Genomic DNA, 18,904 nt, shown 5'->3' with positions numbered 1-18,904 from the left:
TAATCGAACACAATTTATATACATTCGAATTGAAAACATTTGTTCAAACGGATGGTTCAATATTTTCTTTTGAACGATGTATGGTACATTCGAATGATGACAAATGTGTTCGAACAAACTATTATTTGTTCGAATGTTCAAACATGCAGTCTATTCGAATGGACAATTTATATATTCAAATACGCTTGATAGTTCTCAAGTCATTTGAATAGTTTTGATTGCTAGTTTGAACAAAAGCTAAAATGCGTTCGAAGGTTAATAAATTATAAATTGCAGTTCAAACTAGGTATTTTCTATTCGAACGGTACACATGATACCGTAAACTCTTAATTCAAAATATGAAACTAATATTAAATATTGTAATTAAAACATCACATTTATTCAAATGTTCAAGTCAAAATAATAAAAAGACAACTAAAGAAAATAAGTTTTAGGATTGTGGTGGCAAGAGTTTTAGGACATCATTGATTGTCGTTGTTCAAACATTTTTTGAGATTGAGTCTTCTGCTTCTTCTACATGTTTTGTTCTAATCTCGCTTCTATATCCGCAGCCTGATCTAATTGTGTCTGCAACTCTCTTTGCTTGGACCTCAAATGTTCTATCTCGAGCCTTACTTCCTCTACTTCCTTTAATTCACACAACGTCCTAAGCTCCTCAAATATCCAGAATGTGGTCCAAGAACCTAAGAAAAAATTTGAACATCATTCACAAACAATTCATCAGATGGAGCTGCACTAGTTTCCTTAAGTGATACCATCTTGTCCTACAAAAAAAACCATTAAAGATAGTATAAATAACAAAAATATTATTAAACAACACAAATAAAAAACTTAGACTTACATAATTTTCTTCCGTTTCGGGACTAGTCCAAACACCATCACAATTTGTATGTGATTTAGCATACAATTTGGTCAGTTTATACTTAGTAGGGCTTTCTTCTTCCTGCAAAAGGAAAATCTATATTATAACTTCAATAAAAACTTTTGATATGTTAATATTTAACGAGAACTAGTACAACATTACCAATTTTTAGATAGTCGATGAAAATATCGCAAACCTGCATGATGGTGTATCGTTAAATTTACTCTATTTGCTTTGTTAACAGTACTCTGTTTTTGTTTAATACATCTATCTTATATCATAAAGAATGATTGTAGTGAAATTCTCTGATATGCCTAATCTTCAAACATTTCACAAAACGTCTCCCATTCGTTTGGTGGCATTTCTTGGAATGAATTTTGACTCGCCTCTACTGCACTACTGAACTTCTGATAGTGTGCATGGCGTCTACCATTGTACCTCCGAAATGCATTAGAGATTAGCTCCTTAACCATTAGTTGATCCTCTCGCCGGCCAAAATTAAGTTCAAATTCATCCTTGAAGAAATTATAAAGAATTAGTCTAAATACAAACTAATTATAAATTAACATGTTATACTTATTGTTTTCTAAGTAACTTATTACCAGGCAACTATTTTTTACGCAATCTTTCACATCTTGGAGAACTTTAGCCTAGGAGGATGTAGTTATCGGAGCATATGTGCGAGTAAGGATACCGACAAAAGAAGCAAGCCAAGCAGCCGAACTCCCAAAGCCACTAGTGTGATCATCAAGAATATTAACTTTAATTTTTCTCGCTTTCCTTACTTTCTCTACGCATGCGATAGCTTACTAGTAGTACCTTGACCACGGCGATAGCTTACAATAGCTATACAGTAATTAAAGCACATAATATCAAAAAATATATTTTATTTTTAAGACACTATTACTTAAATCATCACATAAAATTAAGTTTATTTTGGAAAAAAACCTTGTTCTGAATCTGGTGATGGCCCACCATTCATGGCAGGCAAACCAATTGGAGAGTCAGTAATGGATGAAGATGGCATAGGTGTTGTTTTGCATTCGGGAGGCATATCTGTTTTAAAGGAAACACTGAACCAAATTCTCAAACTAACACAAGAGTTTAGACTGAATATATCTGTCATATAGATGATAGAATCCCAAATTATCCACTTTGGACAATTCAGAAGTTGTACCCAAACATTCTTTGTGAACAATAGGGCATAACTTTCAAGCGGGTCTAAGATTCAATTAGACCAGAAGTCAAACATGCAAACACAATAGCATTTTATTTGGGTAATTTATGGAAATGACACTAATATTTTATTTGGATTTAGAATTAGTAGGTAATTAACTAGTTGGTTTAGATTTAAATTAGAATAATTTATGGTTTATGCTCATATTATTACAATTAGGTAATTTATGGAAAATGAGACATAAATTAGAATAATTTATGGTCTAGATTCATATTATTTCAATTAGGTAATTTCTAGAAAATGAGACTAATATTTTATTTGGGTTTTGAATTAATAGTTAATTAAGTAATTTATGGAAATCTTTTATTTCCCTACAATCTTATGTTTCTTAATCATGTTTGTTGTAAAATGAACTTAGGATTTATTTATTTTTTTATTATTCCATGTGTTAGGATTTATTCTTTTTTAAAAAAATGAAAATAAAATTCTGATATGATTTTAAGCCTATCTTTCTAATTTTTATTATTTTTATTATTCTATGTGTTAGGAATTACTCAATTTTGTTAACAAAAGTTTGATGGAGCAAAAAAACTTGATAAAAAAGCCGAGCCTAGAGATTAAAAAACCAAATGACTTAATTAAAAGATAATAAAATGTCAATATAACATGTAACTTAATTCAGGCATATCATAAGAAAATCTCTACTCAAACTTACATACAACCATGCATATAAATTTTAGATAGATACTAATTAAGTTTTGTGCATACTAAACAATGGCTAACACATATATACTAAAAAACACGTTTCTTTCACCCCATGGCTAACACATTATATTATAATCACTATCAAAAAATTTCCAATATATACCAAATCCCTAATCAAACACATATATATAATAATTTCAAAGAATTTCAAATCCCTAATCAAATACATATATACTATATACTATATACTATATATAGTATATACATCCTCAGGCATCATGCCAGAGTCTGAAACTGCATCAAAGTCTATGGTCCCGAGAACAAAACCATACGTAGGTTAGGCATCTATAAGACTGTTAATGAAATATAATGCTATTGGAGATGCAATGAAAACATTTCTTTAAATACTGGAAGAATATGTAGGTGCATGGAGGTATCACCCTCTCTCCTTGTAGCAACATGCATTCCTAAAACCTGGCAAGGAATCACCCTTTCAGTGAAAACATAAATATATATATATATATATATATATAAGCATGGCGAGAAATCACCGTCTCAAGATGTAGCCTTCTCTTTATGCAAAATAGATTAAAACTCAATAGTATTATTATGGCGAGGAGTTACTCATCTCCATATAATAGAAAACCTGTAAAAACCAATATTGGGTCAAGTATCGTTCTTTGTTCATAGACGCTCATTCCTTCAAATGTCTAATAGGGACACACACTTGGTCATAAGCACACACTGAAACTTGTTGCCCTAGGAATGCTACTCAACCTAGCCACTGCCAACTCGAAAACATTAGTATGTGTCACGTTGAGGGATCCCATATCCCAACTATCAAGTGAGACCAAATACGACAGCATTCCTTCCTACTCCCACAAAATATTCTCCTTTGCGTTTGATGTACATGGTAACGCTTCATAGAATGGTCTCAAGGAATTCTCCATCCCGTACCAAGATTATAGACTCACGCTGACTCCATAGAAACTTATACTCACATACACTGGTATCCAAAGTTCCCATTCAAGATATCGCATCAGAAGCATAAAACAGTTAAAGCATTCAAAACATAGAAAGCATAATAAAACAGCGAGTAAATATAGTTTGAAACATAGTGCTAGAAATATTTATCTATGCTTTTAGAAAAAGGGGAGAAGATTAGAGAAGTGATGCAATGTCTCTCACATACAACATTCACCCCACATTACCCAACATTATCTTAGAAGCTAATCTACCTTCCTCTCGTTGCTTTCCTGCTCCTTGTTTTCTATAGCAGCCGCCTTCTAGAGCTCTTTAGTGAATAAAGAATAATAAGTGAGATCTTGTCTCACGTCTAGGTCCTTTAAATAGAGTATGAATGTCAGATGTCCTTCCTGACATATCAGAGACACCAAATATGCTTGGAAAATAGTATTTCATCCTTGTCCTATCATATTGTAGGATGATATAGACAAGCGACCAGGGCATGGTCCGCACACCCTACGATTAGCCAACTCCTCAGTTATCCTTTGAACGAGGATCCTACACATGGCGTTGGGCCATACTTTTGGGTCTTAATGACCCGACTCGTCGAGCTTTTACCTTTAATTGCATAGGCACTCCGGATGTGACCTCTCAGACGGAGTGGGCTTTTGCACTTGTTGATACTTATCCAAACTCTTCCATGTTATTCTGAAAAGTTCCAATGACTGATTGTGGCAGTCATTGTATGTAGTTGATCTTTGGCAAGTGAGTGTTTCTCACCTTGGGTGGGTAGCTTGTAACTCGCCTAAGCTCATTAGTCCCTTCAGCTCCTCATTTCCATCCTTACGAGAGATAAATTTTCTAGCTCATCTACCATGGTTGAGTTCCTCATCTCTACCCTATTCTAGGACATGTCAGCCAGATTCCCACGTGGTGCCTGCTCACCCAGATGTTGGACTAGCTACACTCAGTCGCTCTTGTTGCTGGTTCCTAAGACTGTTGGAGTGCTCCTCATCTTTAACTTTTCTTCAACTCCATGAATCGTGTGTCCCCTTTCGGATTAGGTATGACCCTCACATTAGAGTGGGCATGGGATAAAAAAGGAAACAAATGAGGGGTTGCTTGGTTCGGTCATGGCATGGGATGGGATGGGGGTGATAGGAAGGTTACTTGTGGACTTGGACAAAATCTTTGGTGGTTGAGGTTTGAGGGATGGGGTTGGTTTTTGCTTGAGTGTGGGAGGAGTTTTGGTGGCTGTCAAGGGAGGTACATGGCACTATGGCAGGTGATGGGCTCAACAATCATGGAGTTGCTTGCTTGTGGAAGGAGCCATTTTGTTTTGAGAAAGGATGGCAAACCAATTGGGTGAAAGTACTTGTACCTGATGGAGTGGAGGGGCTCGGCTTGGAATTTTAAAACTTGACCATGAGGCTGTTTTTCATGGAGTGTGGAGGTGGATTAGAGGGATAAAAACGTGTTTGACTTTGTTCACACTCAAACTCCTTACATATGTGTACTAAACTTGACACGTGTAAATGAGGTCCAAATGGATGATGGTGATGATGCCACGTGTCCATGAGGTTCTGGCCTAGTGTTCCTGGGCTGACTTGGACATCTTACATGGCAATGTAATAGCTGGATGATGACAAAGTGTGCTAGACGCCATATGGCATTCTTCGATTGGTCCATTTGGCACCCGAAAACACGAAACTTTTTATTGCACCATAAAATCCTTAAAACATCATACGAATCTAACGGTGCAATTCATTTCGTCTAATTATGATCGTAAGTTCCATAAAAAATCCAAAAGGTATTCACTCCCTTAATGGATCATAATTCGACTATGCTACCAAACTTAAAGTCTCACGAGTTCTTAAGCCATGAATTTTATCATAAGTTTTCATGGTATGTCCAAGGTCTAAATAGAAAAAAAATATTATTTCCGTTCAAATTTATTTCGGGGTGTTACACGCAGCTCTAGTAAGCACGTAGCACCTTGCTCCTTCATGCGCGTAGCCAACTTCCATGCAGGCCACTGAAACCACGAAGGCCAACCACCTACATCTAGCCCTTTTGTCATGCTCAACTCCACCCAAAATGGGGAACCACTACAATTTGTCCATCTCTAAATAATAGCAGTAATATTTTCATCAACATTTCTTTTTCAATAATAAAACAAAAGACCTTAGGCAGAAGTATAAATGAATTAGCATTAGAAACTGAAACAGGGGCCATGTTTACCCCCGTGGTAGGGTTGTGCATATCTGTTGTTAGCTAAGCAGAACATAAATTGCTATTTTTTCACCGAAGTGAGTACACTCAAAATAGAGGCTATGTTTATCCCTGTGGCAGGGTTTTGTATTCTGCAGATAGCCAAGTATAACATAAATCACTTTGTCACCAAAATGATTGCACTTAGAACAGAAGCCACTATTATATCCTGTGGTAGGGACTAGAAATCAAAGGCAAATATTATATCTCGTGGCAAGGCCAGAAATAAGAGCATAATAATCTTATGCCTTAGGGTTTTTAGATACAATGCAATAATAGAAATAGTATATTGATCAAATAATATCAGATAATCGGATAAAATATTGTAGACTTAATATTCACATTTTATGCAGAAGAGAAACATGGTACACAAATTGGTCATCCACACTAGTAATGCTAAAATGTCACGTTTCAATGTTAAATACAGAGATGAGTGTAGAAAATAGCAGGGCTGTTTTCACAACAAAATGTGCATGTTTTCTTAAAAATCAACCACAATCAATTTTAGGCAAAGTCTAGCATATGAGTACTACTGCTTACCCAAACCTTTTAACATTCTTTGAATTTTCCTCACGACAATGATAACTGTATATCAATCGTCACCTATAAAATGGACATATAACTTGCATAAATTCCCAATTGTACATAAATCTCTAAGTAAGCACATACTTTGTAATTAAACTTGAAATACTTAAATAACCTATACTTCATAAACCCTAAAATCATCATAATCCTAAAAAATTATGGCTGCCAAATCATTAATATCGAGATAATTTCCCCAAATAATTACACAATTATGCCCATATCTCCTCATCCAAGCATCAATTTTTCTCCTGATTTTATCATAAACTATCATCAACCCTAAACAACTCATGCAAGCTTGTATGACCCATATAGCTAAACCAATGACCTATATTATTCATCCAACCCGTAATACTCAATCCACCTTTAACCTATGACCTATAATCACGATATATAAGCTTATAGTCTAGGTCTATGCCAAGCAAGAGAGAGGTAAAAAGGGAGAGGGAGTCTCACGTAGGGAGAAGATAGAGAGAGAAGACTCACGGTTGGGCATTGGTCTTCACCCGTGGTACACAAACGATGCTATGGACAGAGGGTAATGGCTCACGGTGGGTGCAAGGACTAAGCGGCTGGTGCAGATGGGTTGGTTTCGTGCGTGCATGGAAGAGTCGGGGTTGCTATGTTTGTTTTGAGGCTTGCAGTTTGGATATTTGATGATGGGTGGCTTATGGCTGAGTATGGATGGGCGGCAGTGCAACCATGGTTGAACACAAAATGAGGGTTGTAGCGGCTTGGTGGTAAAGCTGGGGCTTACATTGTGGGAAAGGTCATGCTCTATTTTCAATATCGTAAAATAAAGGATGTGGGTGTTAATGCCAAAAATTGCACAACAGACTGGAATGGAGGAAAGAATTATCCACGACCCATGAGACGATTCGGGCATCGATGCAGTGCTCTTCGAATTCATTCATATGATAAATAATAAATAAGTGAAATAAAATAAATAAAGGGAGACACAAGAATTTACGTGATTCGGCTATGTCCACTGGTTGTTGGGGGAAAAACCCACTATATCAGGTCATGATTTTACAATGTCTCATGGTCATACATATCAATCAATACAATAGGAGAATTTACTCTCAATAGAGTCTCTTTAGAGAATTGGTGGATAATGCCTTGAGTCAACCTATCATATTTGTGGGGGAGCAGCTCCTTATATAGACGTTATTTCCTTGGAGTGATGGAGTCCAACTTAACTTGTGATACCTTTTGCTTTTAGGAGTCTGGGCCAACTTCTCTTCTTTATCTCTTTCTGCCTTGTCTTTTGACTTTATCTATTTTTCTCTTATCTCTTGACTTTATCTCTTTCGTTAGTGATAGGTTTCCAGAGGGTTTGACCAATCAATTTAGTCCCTAACAGTGGGATTCTTCCACCGAATAGGTTGTTCGCTTTCTTAGCACTGGTCTTACTTCGTTTACGTTGCAAAAGGCAGCGGTGCAATTGGGTCCATATTCGATGTGGGCGATGGCACCATGCGAAAGGTGGAACCAGTAGTGTGCTACGATCTTGCAGCTTGATGCTTACTAGGTGAATGTTCATGGTAGATGTTGGTTGCCGGTTGGGTTGACAGTTTTTGAGTCATGGGGAGAGGTGGTTGGTATGGAGGTGTTGTGTTGTTCTTGTGGCTCACCATGGTATAGAAGAGGTGCAGGCGACAGAGAATCAAGCAAAGGGTTGTATTTATCATGCATTGTGCTAAGGCAGACTCTTGTCTCGGTTTGTGTTGGTTGTTGGCGGAGTAAGCGTGCCGTGGAGTGCCAGGTTGGTTGTACAACTGAGAGAATGCGGTGGCTTTGCAAGAGGAATACTTGCAGTGGTTGCCAATGCATGGATGCTATGACATGAATGGGGTTTTCCGTGGTCTTCACTAAAGACAGCAAATTCTGGTAAAAGGGAGAAAGGGCCTTGAATTTGCGAAAACCGGAGAAGTTTGGTACGGATGTGATGGGCATGGAGGGGTAGGGATGAAGCCAGATGATAAGTTTGGAGGGGGCAGGTATTTTTATGTCTGAAATAAATAGTTGAATTTAAAATTTTCAAAGAATATGATTTTTACAAAGCAATAAAAAATCAAAGAAAAAATAAGAAAGAAAAAAACTTTTCAAACTTGTATTCATGAGTAAAATAATTTTTATATCGAAACTTTTGTTGCAATTAAGAGAAATGTTGAACTATGGTAATGATCTATATAGGAATTATAAAAAGTGTACTAAACATACGTAAACCATAAACTAAATTTTGTATTCTGTTGAATAATGTATAACAGTAATTTCATATATTTAAAAAATTTGAAGTAGAGCAATTGCATACCACGTAGCTAACTAACCACTAAAAGTGGGGTTTTTTGTTAAATATATTTCTTCTAGATAATTACAAACTTTAAAGGACAAATAAGTGAATATTATTTTCTAATTTAATTTCTTGAAATAAAACAGTATAAGAAAAAATGTAACTACTATAAAGTTATAAACTTTTAAGTGAAACCAAATTCTAATTTGATGAGATATAAGAAATATCTATTAAAAATTATTGATAACTTACCAGGCATCTGTTAAAATCAACAAAAGTGCCAAATCGAGAAGAGCGGCATGAGTAGAGACACAACTCTTTGTCCCTTCGGGGACATCCAATAAAATTGGAACGATACAGAGAAAATTAGCATGGCCCCTGCACAAGGATGACATGCACAAATCGAGAAATAGTCCAATTTTTTTAAAAGATTGTAGATTTGTTGGCTAAACTATGCGATTTTCTCGGATCTATCGTTTTGGATTGTGATTAGGTTTCAACTAGGGTTTCGCCTATGGCGGCATCCCTTGGCCCTCTAGTGTCGTTGGCACTGGTAGGGTCTCCGTCCGATGGTGGGAAGAGTGGTGCTGGGGATTAGTGGTAAGGATGAGGGGCATGTGCCGAGGACCTACGTTCAAGCTTTGTCGCGGATTAATGATCCATCCGGTTTCAAGATTCCTATGAGATATCCAGTGGAGGTGGACGACGAATTGCAATTTGTGTCTACAAAGGCGGAGATGTCAAAAGTGGCGAAGGAGTTTCGGTTTGCTCTGGTTTTGAAATTTTTGCATACGAGACCATCTATTGATGCGGTTCGATTGGCTATTATGAAGACATGGGGGCTGTTAGAGATACCTACTGTAAGCTTCATGTATGATTATCATGTCCTGGTGCAGATGGCAAGTGAGAGAGATTTTGTGCATGGGTGGGCGCGAGAGTGGTGTTTGATCGAGGGGTGCAGTTTCCGGATATTTCGTTGGACAAAGGATTTCTCCTTGGCTGAGGAACCTTCATTAGTAGCACAATGGATCTTCTTGCCGGGATAGCCATTACATATGTATTGTCGGGATTGTCTTCAAATTCTAGCTACCAGGTTTGGCAGATATATGGGCACGGACAATGCCACTTTGAACAAGATTCAGGTGACAGTTGCTAGGATTTGTGTGGAGATGGATCTAGCGGCTGAGTTGGTTCAAGGTTTTCCGATTGTGGTAGCAAACAAGAATCGGTGGTAGCCTATTCGATTTGAAAAATTGGGATTCTATTGTTCTAAGTGTAGGCATCAAGGGCATACTGATGTGGTGTGTAGATTGGGGCGGATTAGTGTTCGCCATGCTCCGGAACAAAGGGATAGAGGAAAGCAGGTTGTGCGCAAGGATGTTTGGCAGGAAAAAACTGCTCCAAAGTCTGTAAAGGACACTCAGGCTGTTGAGGAGATGCCAAATGTGGAGGCCTTGCCTTCTGGTGCAGTTCTAGTTGGCAAAAGGCATACGGAGGGTGAGAAAGCAGGGGATTCACAGGTTGGGAATAATCAAGCGCGGGTTCCTTTGGAGCAGTCTAGTGGGGTGAGGGGGTTTGCTGAGGTGGAGCTTCACATAGAAGAGGTAGGTGTAGAGACTAATGTAGTGGGGGCGCAGCCTGAGGATGTGGCCCAGGAGAACGCATGTGAAGTGTCAAAAGGAGGTGAGGATGAAGGTTTGAAGGAAAATAATGGTGTGGTTGATATGGGGAGCAATTGTAAAACTAAGTCAGTAATGGAGGAAAAACAAAGGCTGAGGAGGTTTAGTGGGCAAGCTTCCTCTGTGGTGGATTTTCTTTTGATGGATGAGGGAAATCGCTTGGCGTGGGATAGTGGTGGCTCCTCAAGGTTTATTACGGATGCACTAGACATAGAAGGGAGGGATGTAGCACCTGAAATTGATATTAGAGATGGTCATATCTCTGATTGTGAAGAGGAGGAATCTATTGCGCAACTTGCTATTGACAGGGGGTATGAGTCCAATTTGGAGACCGAAAGGTCTTCGTATAGAGAGGCGAGGAATACCAAGCTCATGGGGTTAAGGCAGTCAAAGAGGGTGTTGTCCAGGTTCTCAAAACTTACAACATGATTGAATCAGTTCTAGTGTGGAACATCCATGGCTTACGTACGTCACGGATACGCTTGAAACAGTTAGTGAATAAATGGAAGGTTCATATTGTTGTTATTCTAGAACCATTTGCAAGGGAGGACAAGTTACCAGGTCTTGCAATTTATCTTGGCTTCCAATCTTATTGTTCCAATGAGGTGGTAGGAAAGAAGGTGTGGCTTCTGTGGCAGGATGTGTTTGAGGTAGATATTATTGATATGTCGGATCAGTTTTTGACAAGCTGCTTTCGGGTTGCAGATCAGAAGCTGGTTTTAACATTTGTTTACGCTAAATGTACCTATCAAGAGAGGAAGGACCTTTGGCAGGCGCTGGAGTGTCATGACGGTGACCTTCCGTGGTTGGTGGCAGGTGATTTCAATATTATATGCAATGACGGTGAGCTGATCGGGGGTAACCCGAGAGCACTAGTGGCGATGGAGGAATTTAATCAAAGCTTGAATTCGTGTGGATTTCTAGAGTTGCCGGTGAAGGGCCGCAGGCTATCTTGGTGCAATGGACAGTCTGGATGTGCACGTAGCTGGGCTCATTTGGACCATGTGGTGATGAACACCAGGTTTTTGCGTGGCTATCCTTCAGTTTCCATGGAGTATGTTAATTGGAAGATATCAGACCATTGTCCTATGATTATAAGGGGATCAATGATGGAGGATAGATACGGTCTAGTGCCGTTCAAATTTCAAAACATGTGGACTATTCATGCTTCTTTTCAAGAGTGTGTTGCTGCGGTTTGGAGGGAGCCTGTGGAGGGAAATGGGCTGTAAAGACTTGCGGCAAGGTTAAAAAAATTAAAGGTAATGTTGCGAACGTGGAATAAAAATGTTTTTGCTCATGTTGGCAATACTATCTCGATTTTGGAGGAGGGAATTGTGAAGTTAGAGGTTCAGCTGCATGGGGTTATCATCCTAATGTGGAGATGGAGTTTTTGGTCTCTAAGGCTGAATTGGCATATTGGAAACAAAATGATGAGATAAGGTTGGCGCAATTGGCTAAGAAGAAATGGCTAGATGAAGGTGATCAGAATTCCAAATTTTTTTATGTTGTTGCAAACATAAGGAAACGAAAGGCGGTAATATCTTCGATGACGCTTATGGATGGGATGGTGTTATGTTCGCCGGCGGAAGTTCATTTGGGAGCGGTTCAACAATTTCAGAATTTTTTGGTTGAGGGTCGTGTGGCTGAACAGGTTGATTTATCAGACTTAATTAGTGAAGAGGTTTCAGAGGAGGAGAATGAGGCCCTTTGTCGAAGACCTTCAGAAAATGAGCTTTGGGAGGGCGTTTCTTCCATTCTGAGATTGAGTAGTCCGGGGCCAGATAGGTTTGGGTCGACTTTCTATTTGTCTTGTTGGGAAATTGTTAAGGATGATGTCATAGCAGCTGCGGGGGATTTCTTTTCAGGGCAAGTCTTACGCAGATTTTATTCCTTATCTTCTATTATGCTAATCCCTAAAGTGCAGGATCCTAAGTCTTTTGACAAATTTAAGCTTATGTTATGTGGCTTATAAGATTTTTTCAAAAAATTTAGTAAGGCGAATGATGTGACTCCTCCGTCGGCTAATTTCTCATGAGCAAGGTGCTTTCATTCCAGGAGGGAGTATCATTGAAAATATCACTCTGGCTCAGGAGATGGTGAAAGTGATCAATAAGAAGGCTATGGGTAGCAATATTTTGTTGAAGATTGACAAAGCCAAAGCCTATGATCGAGTGGATTGGAGTTTTTTACCAGCCTTTTTGAAGAGTTTTGGCTTCTCAAAAAAATCTTGTGATTTGATCAAGGTTTGCATTCAGTCCCCATGGTTTTCTATTATGATGAATGGGACATATAAAGGATTCTTTCAGCCAAAGAAAGGGTTGAGACAAGAGGATCATTTATCATTGTATTTGTTCATTATAATGGAGGAGGTGCTTTCTTGTTTATTGAAGAAGGAGTTTCAGCAGGGTAACATTAAGACCTTTTCCCATCCTAGGGGGGGCCCTTTAATCTCTCATCTATTATATGCGAATGATTTATTGATTTTTACGAATGGTGAGAGGAAGTCTTTGAGGGTGCTACTGGATACTTCAAAAAAATATGAGTCATGGTCGGGGCAAAAAATAAATAATGAGAAGTTGGCGTTATTTTTTTTAGATAAATGTTCAAAGTCAAGAAGGATTTCTCTCTTACATATCACTAGTTTCGTTGAAGGAAAATTGCGCACTTGCTATCTTGGTGCACCGCTGGTTGTGGGAAGAATGAATTCAAGAATAGTTGTGCAGTTAGTCAGGAAGTTTCAGCAAAAAGTGGAAGGGTGGAAAGTAAAGTTGCTCTCTCAGGGTGGGCTGTGGTTCTTATTAAACATGTTCTAGCAAGCTTGCCTACTCATTTTGTAATTCATATGCCGAAGATGGTTTTGAAGAAATTAAATTCCATTCTAGCTTCCTTTTTTTGGGGGGGAATAGCATGGTAGGAATATGAGGAAATGGAGGCCGTGGTCCTAATTGTGTAAACCTACCGTGGAAGGGGGGATTGGTGTGTGAGATTTTGCGGAGGTGCAAAGGGCGTTGCATATAAAATTTGCGTGGCATTTGTTATCATTAGGGAATTTGTGGACGAGGTTTTTGAAGGTAAAGTATCTAAAGGGGAAGCATTTTCTGGAGACAACAATGAGGAACTCGGATTCCATGTTTTGGAAATCTATTTGTACTGTTATGATGGAGGCTATTGTGAATATGTCAGTAAAAGTAAGGGAGAGAGATGTTTCTTTTTGGTTCAACCATTGGTTGGTGAAGGGGTGCCCTCAGCAAAACTGCCTTATATTAAGCAGCCTAATTTGGAGGTGAAAGAGTGTTGGGTGGATGGGAAATGGGGTTGGGAGTTATTGGGCTCACTAGTGGACTCAAATGTGGGTGCTGACATTCTAAGGGAGATTCCTGGGAGAAGGGTGGGGCTTGACATTCGAGTGTGGTATCCTGGTGTGGATGGGACATTCTCGACTAGAACGGCATGGGAGATCACTCGGTTTAAGCAGCCACAGCTTGAGGGTTTGGACTGGATATGGTACAATCTTATACCAAAAAATATGCCCGTGTGCATGTGGAAGGCAAGGTTTAATTGTCTTCCTGTGGAGGAAAGGGTGCAATCGGTGGGTGTGTCTTTGGCCTCAAAGTGTATCTGTTGTTCCAGAGGAGGGGTAAAGGATCGGGATCACATTTTGTGTAAGGGGTCTGTGGCGTCTGAAGTTTGGCATCGAGCAGCATGTTTCTTAAGCGTTCCATGCATGGGTTTCAATGAGTGGTGGGCGAGATGTAGAGTGTGGTTTAATTGTGCAAAGAAGTCGACGCAGCGTTGGGTTTTAATTGGAATCATGCCGATGCGGATTTCTTGGAGGCTCTGGAAGTGGAGATGTGATGCTCGGATGCAGGGGAGGTATGAGTCAGTGGATGCGATTTGGTGCTCTATCAAATATTGGCTGATGGTTGTTTCGTCCAAGCTACTGAAAGCAAAATCTTTATCAAGTTTTGACCGCAGTATTATTACTGAGTTGGGTATCCCAGTGAGAACAGCGAAGCTAGTTTCGTGGGCCAAATTGAGGGATGGATGGGAGAAATTAAACGTAGATGGTTCATGTAGGGGCAATCTAGGTAGTTGTGGTGGAGGTGGGGTTATTAGGGATCATAGAGGGCGTTTTTTGGCGGCTTTCTCTACTAGGTTTGGTTTTGGTACTAATAATGAAGCAGAGTTAAGGGCACTTATTGGTGGTTTAAAGCTTTGTAAAGAATTGGGATATAGGAATTTGGAGATAGAAAGTGATTCAACTTTGGTGGTTAATTGGCTTAGGGAGAAGAAGTGCACGGTGTGGAACATTTCGGATTATTGGGAGGAAGTGATGTAGGGGCTAATTGGTTTTCAATATTTGGTTTCACATCAATTTCGAGAAGGGAATAAAGTTGTGGATTTCATTGCTAGACAGGGAGAAGAGGGGACTGATTGCATCTATATGTCTTCATCTGAATTGCCTCATCATGCTCAAGGTTTGCTTCGGTTGGATTTGCTGGGTTTGCCAAGTCTTAGGATATGAGTTTTGTTGTTTCCTATTTTTGAGTTGTGGGTGGTATTGGTTGATTTGTTGGTTTTTTACTCTTTGGGTTAATGTGGTTTTTTGGGTGGTTTGTAACTACGTATTCCTCCTCCGTAAGTGAGGTTTTTAATAAACTGGAGAGGGGTCACTCTTGTACATGTCGCCCTAACTTTGTATACCGTTCATTATACAGCCAGAATATGAACCCACCCAAGGGTCTGGTCCACAAGCTATTGCATAAAGATCATCAGAGACACTTGGAGGATCCGTAGCATGCAATGCTTGAATCTAGAAATGATGAAGTAAAGTAGTTGAAAAGGCAACCGCAATGACTAAGGTTTAATGACTAAGGTTTAATGATCATCCGTACCAAAGTTGATAGATAGGCACATTAATAGAACTTACGCGTTTCCTGAACCTCGATGGAAATTCAGCTTCATGCCTCCTTTCAATGTTAGATATGCTCTGCTCCTTCAAAATGATATTATGCTCCTTGCAATGTGTAATAAAATGATTTAGTTTCATCCAAAGTGCAAAGATGGTGAATGGCTACCACAGTTAAATTTAGGTAACGAGCCAAGGTCAATGTTAGGTTCTTACTCCAAATATTGGACAATCTCGGCGCAATTGTTAAGGGTGTACCATCTGACAGTTTTAAATAGTTTCTTCTCTAAGTGGATGGTTATTGCATTATCAAGTGGCCGTACTTTCTGATAAAATATTGAGAAGCCAAATATCTCGGATGTTTGCACACCAACATCAATATTTCAATCCTCTCGAGTGAACTTAGTTGGTACATCATGTAGATGCATCGATGAGAAAGTCAAACATTTTTCATGAATATAAGCCTCAGCAATGGACCCTCCTAGGTGGGCTTTGTTTTTCACGTACCACTTAAATTTCTCCAAATACCTTTTGAGGGGATACATCCATCTGTATTGAACTAGACCTCCAAGCATCAAATCTCGGGGCAAGTGGATAGCTAGGTGGACCATTATGCCAAAAAAGTTGGTGAAAATATTATTTTCAGCTCACAAAGAATGAGGACAATGTCAATCTCAAGACATTTCACTGCTTCTTTCTTACATGTTCGTTCACATAATTTGCTGAAGAATGTGCTAAGGTCCATCAGTGCCACCAGGATGTCATGTCTTAAGTACCCTCTGATTACAGCTAGCAATAGCCTTTGCATGAATATGTGGACATCATGGCTTTTCATACCAGATATTTTACAGTCAGTAACATTAACACAACCAGAAACATTAGATGCAAAACCATTAGGAAATTTGACCGAGTTTAGCCATGCTCAAAACTCTTTTCTCTCATCTCCATGCAACATAAAATATGCACGAGGGATTATAACTCGATCGCCAACTTCTCTCAAATGTAACTCTTTTCTTATACAAAGTTTTGCCAAGTCCCATCGAGCATTGGTACCATCTTTTGTTTTACCTGGAATATACATCAATGTACCCAACACATTGTCACAAATGCTTTTTTTGATGTGCATGACATCTAGATCATGTCAAAGTTTAGAGATGGCCAATAGAGTAGATTAAAGAAGATACTTCGTTTTGTCCAATTTAACTCCTCAAGAGTGTGTTCCATTCTTTTACTAGCCTTGCCAAAATCTATATGACCGATGCCATTTAATTGTTGCAGTATATCCTCTCCCAAAAGTTGCGTAGGTGGTATTCGGTTATCTTATTTGCCATTAAAAGAGCTCTTCTTGGATCTCCAGATGTGACCTACTGGTAGGAAGCGCCATTGACCCATGTAGTAATGTTTTCACCCATGTCTCAACCACTGAGATTCTATATCTAGATTGCAACAAGGACATGCTAACTTTCCTTTAGTGCTCCGGCCAGAAAGGTTACTGTATGCGGGAAAATCGTTAATTGTCCACAATAACGCTACATGTAATTTAAATCTTTGTCCAACCATGACATCATACGTATCAACACCATTTTTCCACAAATAAACTAGTTTATCAACTAAAGAACATAAGTAAACATTAATTTCATTGCCAGGAGATTCAGGCCCAAGAATTAGTGTAAACAACATGAAGAATGGATCTTTCATACATAACCAAGGAGGCAAGTTATATGGAACTAGAATCATTAGCCATATACTGTATGGTTTGCTCGTATAATTGAATGGGTTAAATCCATCACTAGCAAGACTGAGCCTGACATTACGAGCATCTTTAGTAGACCAATGATGCTTTCTGTCAAATGTGGACCACACCTCTAAGTCTGCAGGATGTCACAAAGTGCTTTCATCGTGCATCCTTTCTGATCAATGCCACCTCATGGATGATGCAGTTTTCTTGGACATAAATAGTCTCTGCAACATTGGCTTCAGTGGAAAATACCGCACTACTTTTTGGGGTACTGGTCATTTAGAAGGTGTGGAGGAGGACAACCACCTAGATGCTTTACACTTTGGGCACTCTTGCTTGTTGATATTTTCCTTATAAAATAGTACACAATCGTTTGGACATGCATGAATTTTAATGTATGTAAATCCCAACCCGCGCTCCAATCATTGTGCATCATGGAAAGAATCTGGCAAAAGCACTTCAGGAAAAACTGTTTTCATAGTGTAGCATGTCAAAGGATTTTACACTCCACCCACCAATTGATTTGATGTGGAGCAACTTCACAATGAATGATAGTTTGGAAAATGTTGTGCAACCATCTTAAAGTGGACACCGAGCATCTTCCAAGAGCTTCTCAAAAGTCGTTGGTTCGGGTTCAACCGTGCTAATTCCCAAGGTATGTGGAGCTGCGTCTTCATCAATCCCAACGGTGGTTGCCGCATGAATGTCACCCAACATATCGTCGATGTCATCAAAGTAACTATCATCAAGATTATCAAGCTACATATCGTCGAGGCCCATGAAATTCATGGGTTCTGTCTCCCCATGAAAAATTCAATCAGTGTAAGTTAGATCTATGCCCGTGATAAATAAATGTCGTTCTACCTGGCTTATAGGCAGGAACAAGTTATTACGACATCTACGACATGAACACTTAATATTGTTGCTTCCGAAAGCATGAGCTCGAGCCATTGTGATAAACTGCCCAACTCCTTTGCCATAGTCCCTTGACCTAAACCTATCGGTAAGCTGCATCCAAGTTTTGTCCATCTGAAAAATTAAATATTTGAACACTAGGTTTATTATAAAAGCACACCAAGCTAACAAACATGGATTGGAGTTCATATGGTCAAAACTACCCATTATTATTTCAAAAACATAATGCGAATGCCTCCCTTAATTAACAAAATGTTAATGGCTCATTTTGTATTGGTGAGTGAAATTTCTATATGGCAGGAATATCATGTGAATCATGTGAAGCTGAAAACAGGGGATCAAGTTATGAAAAGATAATATGAAAGTGCCATTTTTGCTAAAAGGGGCAACAAAGTTGGAAATATTGAGAAGGCTCAATATTAGTTAACTGTAAGTCACATGTTGTGTTAACAATGAAAGCATGGCCTGTAAATCATGGTAGAAAAGTACGAGTTAATTGGGAAATCATGTTGATCCAATTTCCTCATGATTACTCCCCTTTCTAGTAAAGAAAATAGGTACGGGTTACAATGTATTTTGTTGGTAAAGTGAACCAGTTTTCTGTTAAAATGGTGCCTTTATATGCATGTACGTGTTTTTTGTGTGGCATAAATTTGGCATAACTGAGGGCACAAGCTGTGAATGAACAATAAAGAAATACAGTGATTATTTGAATTCATTTTGTCAAGATGATGTTGGAGAGGCTAAGGAAGAAGAGGCTTATGTTTGTGGGAGATTCTCTTAATAGGGGTCAGTGGGTTTCAATGG

At 38.9% G+C, this 18,904-nt stretch overlaps 1 protein-coding gene and 1 non-coding gene across 2 annotated transcripts; both read left to right on the top strand.

Moving 5' to 3' along the window:
- The first annotated feature begins 9,177 nt into the window (after positions 1-9,177).
- On the top strand, positions 9,178-9,280 carry LOC118344420. Its single transcript, XR_004798194.1, has one exon. It is a non-coding gene; the product is annotated as a U6 spliceosomal RNA (small nuclear RNA).
- Positions 9,281-10,960: 1,680 nt separating this feature from the next.
- On the top strand, positions 10,961-11,764 carry LOC109008343. The gene has a single exon (XM_018988405.1). The coding sequence runs from the start codon at positions 10,961-10,963 to the stop codon at positions 11,762-11,764; it is 804 nt and encodes a 267-aa protein (XP_018843950.1).
- The last annotated feature ends 7,140 nt before the right edge of the window (positions 11,765-18,904 follow it).

Source organism: Juglans regia, chromosome 1 (genome assembly GCF_001411555.2).
Source record: "Juglans regia cultivar Chandler chromosome 1, Walnut 2.0, whole genome shotgun sequence".
Lineage (NCBI taxonomy): Eukaryota > Viridiplantae > Streptophyta > Magnoliopsida > Fagales > Juglandaceae > Juglans > Juglans regia.
Note: the sequence above shows the minus strand (reverse complement) of the source record. Positions and strands in the feature narration are given on the sequence as shown.

What these genes read in the sequence shown, in the direction of transcription:
- LOC109008343 (XM_018988405.1), top strand. Translation starts at nt 10,961, where the DNA reads ATGATTGAATCAGTTCTAGTGTGGAACATCCATGGCTTACGTACGTCA.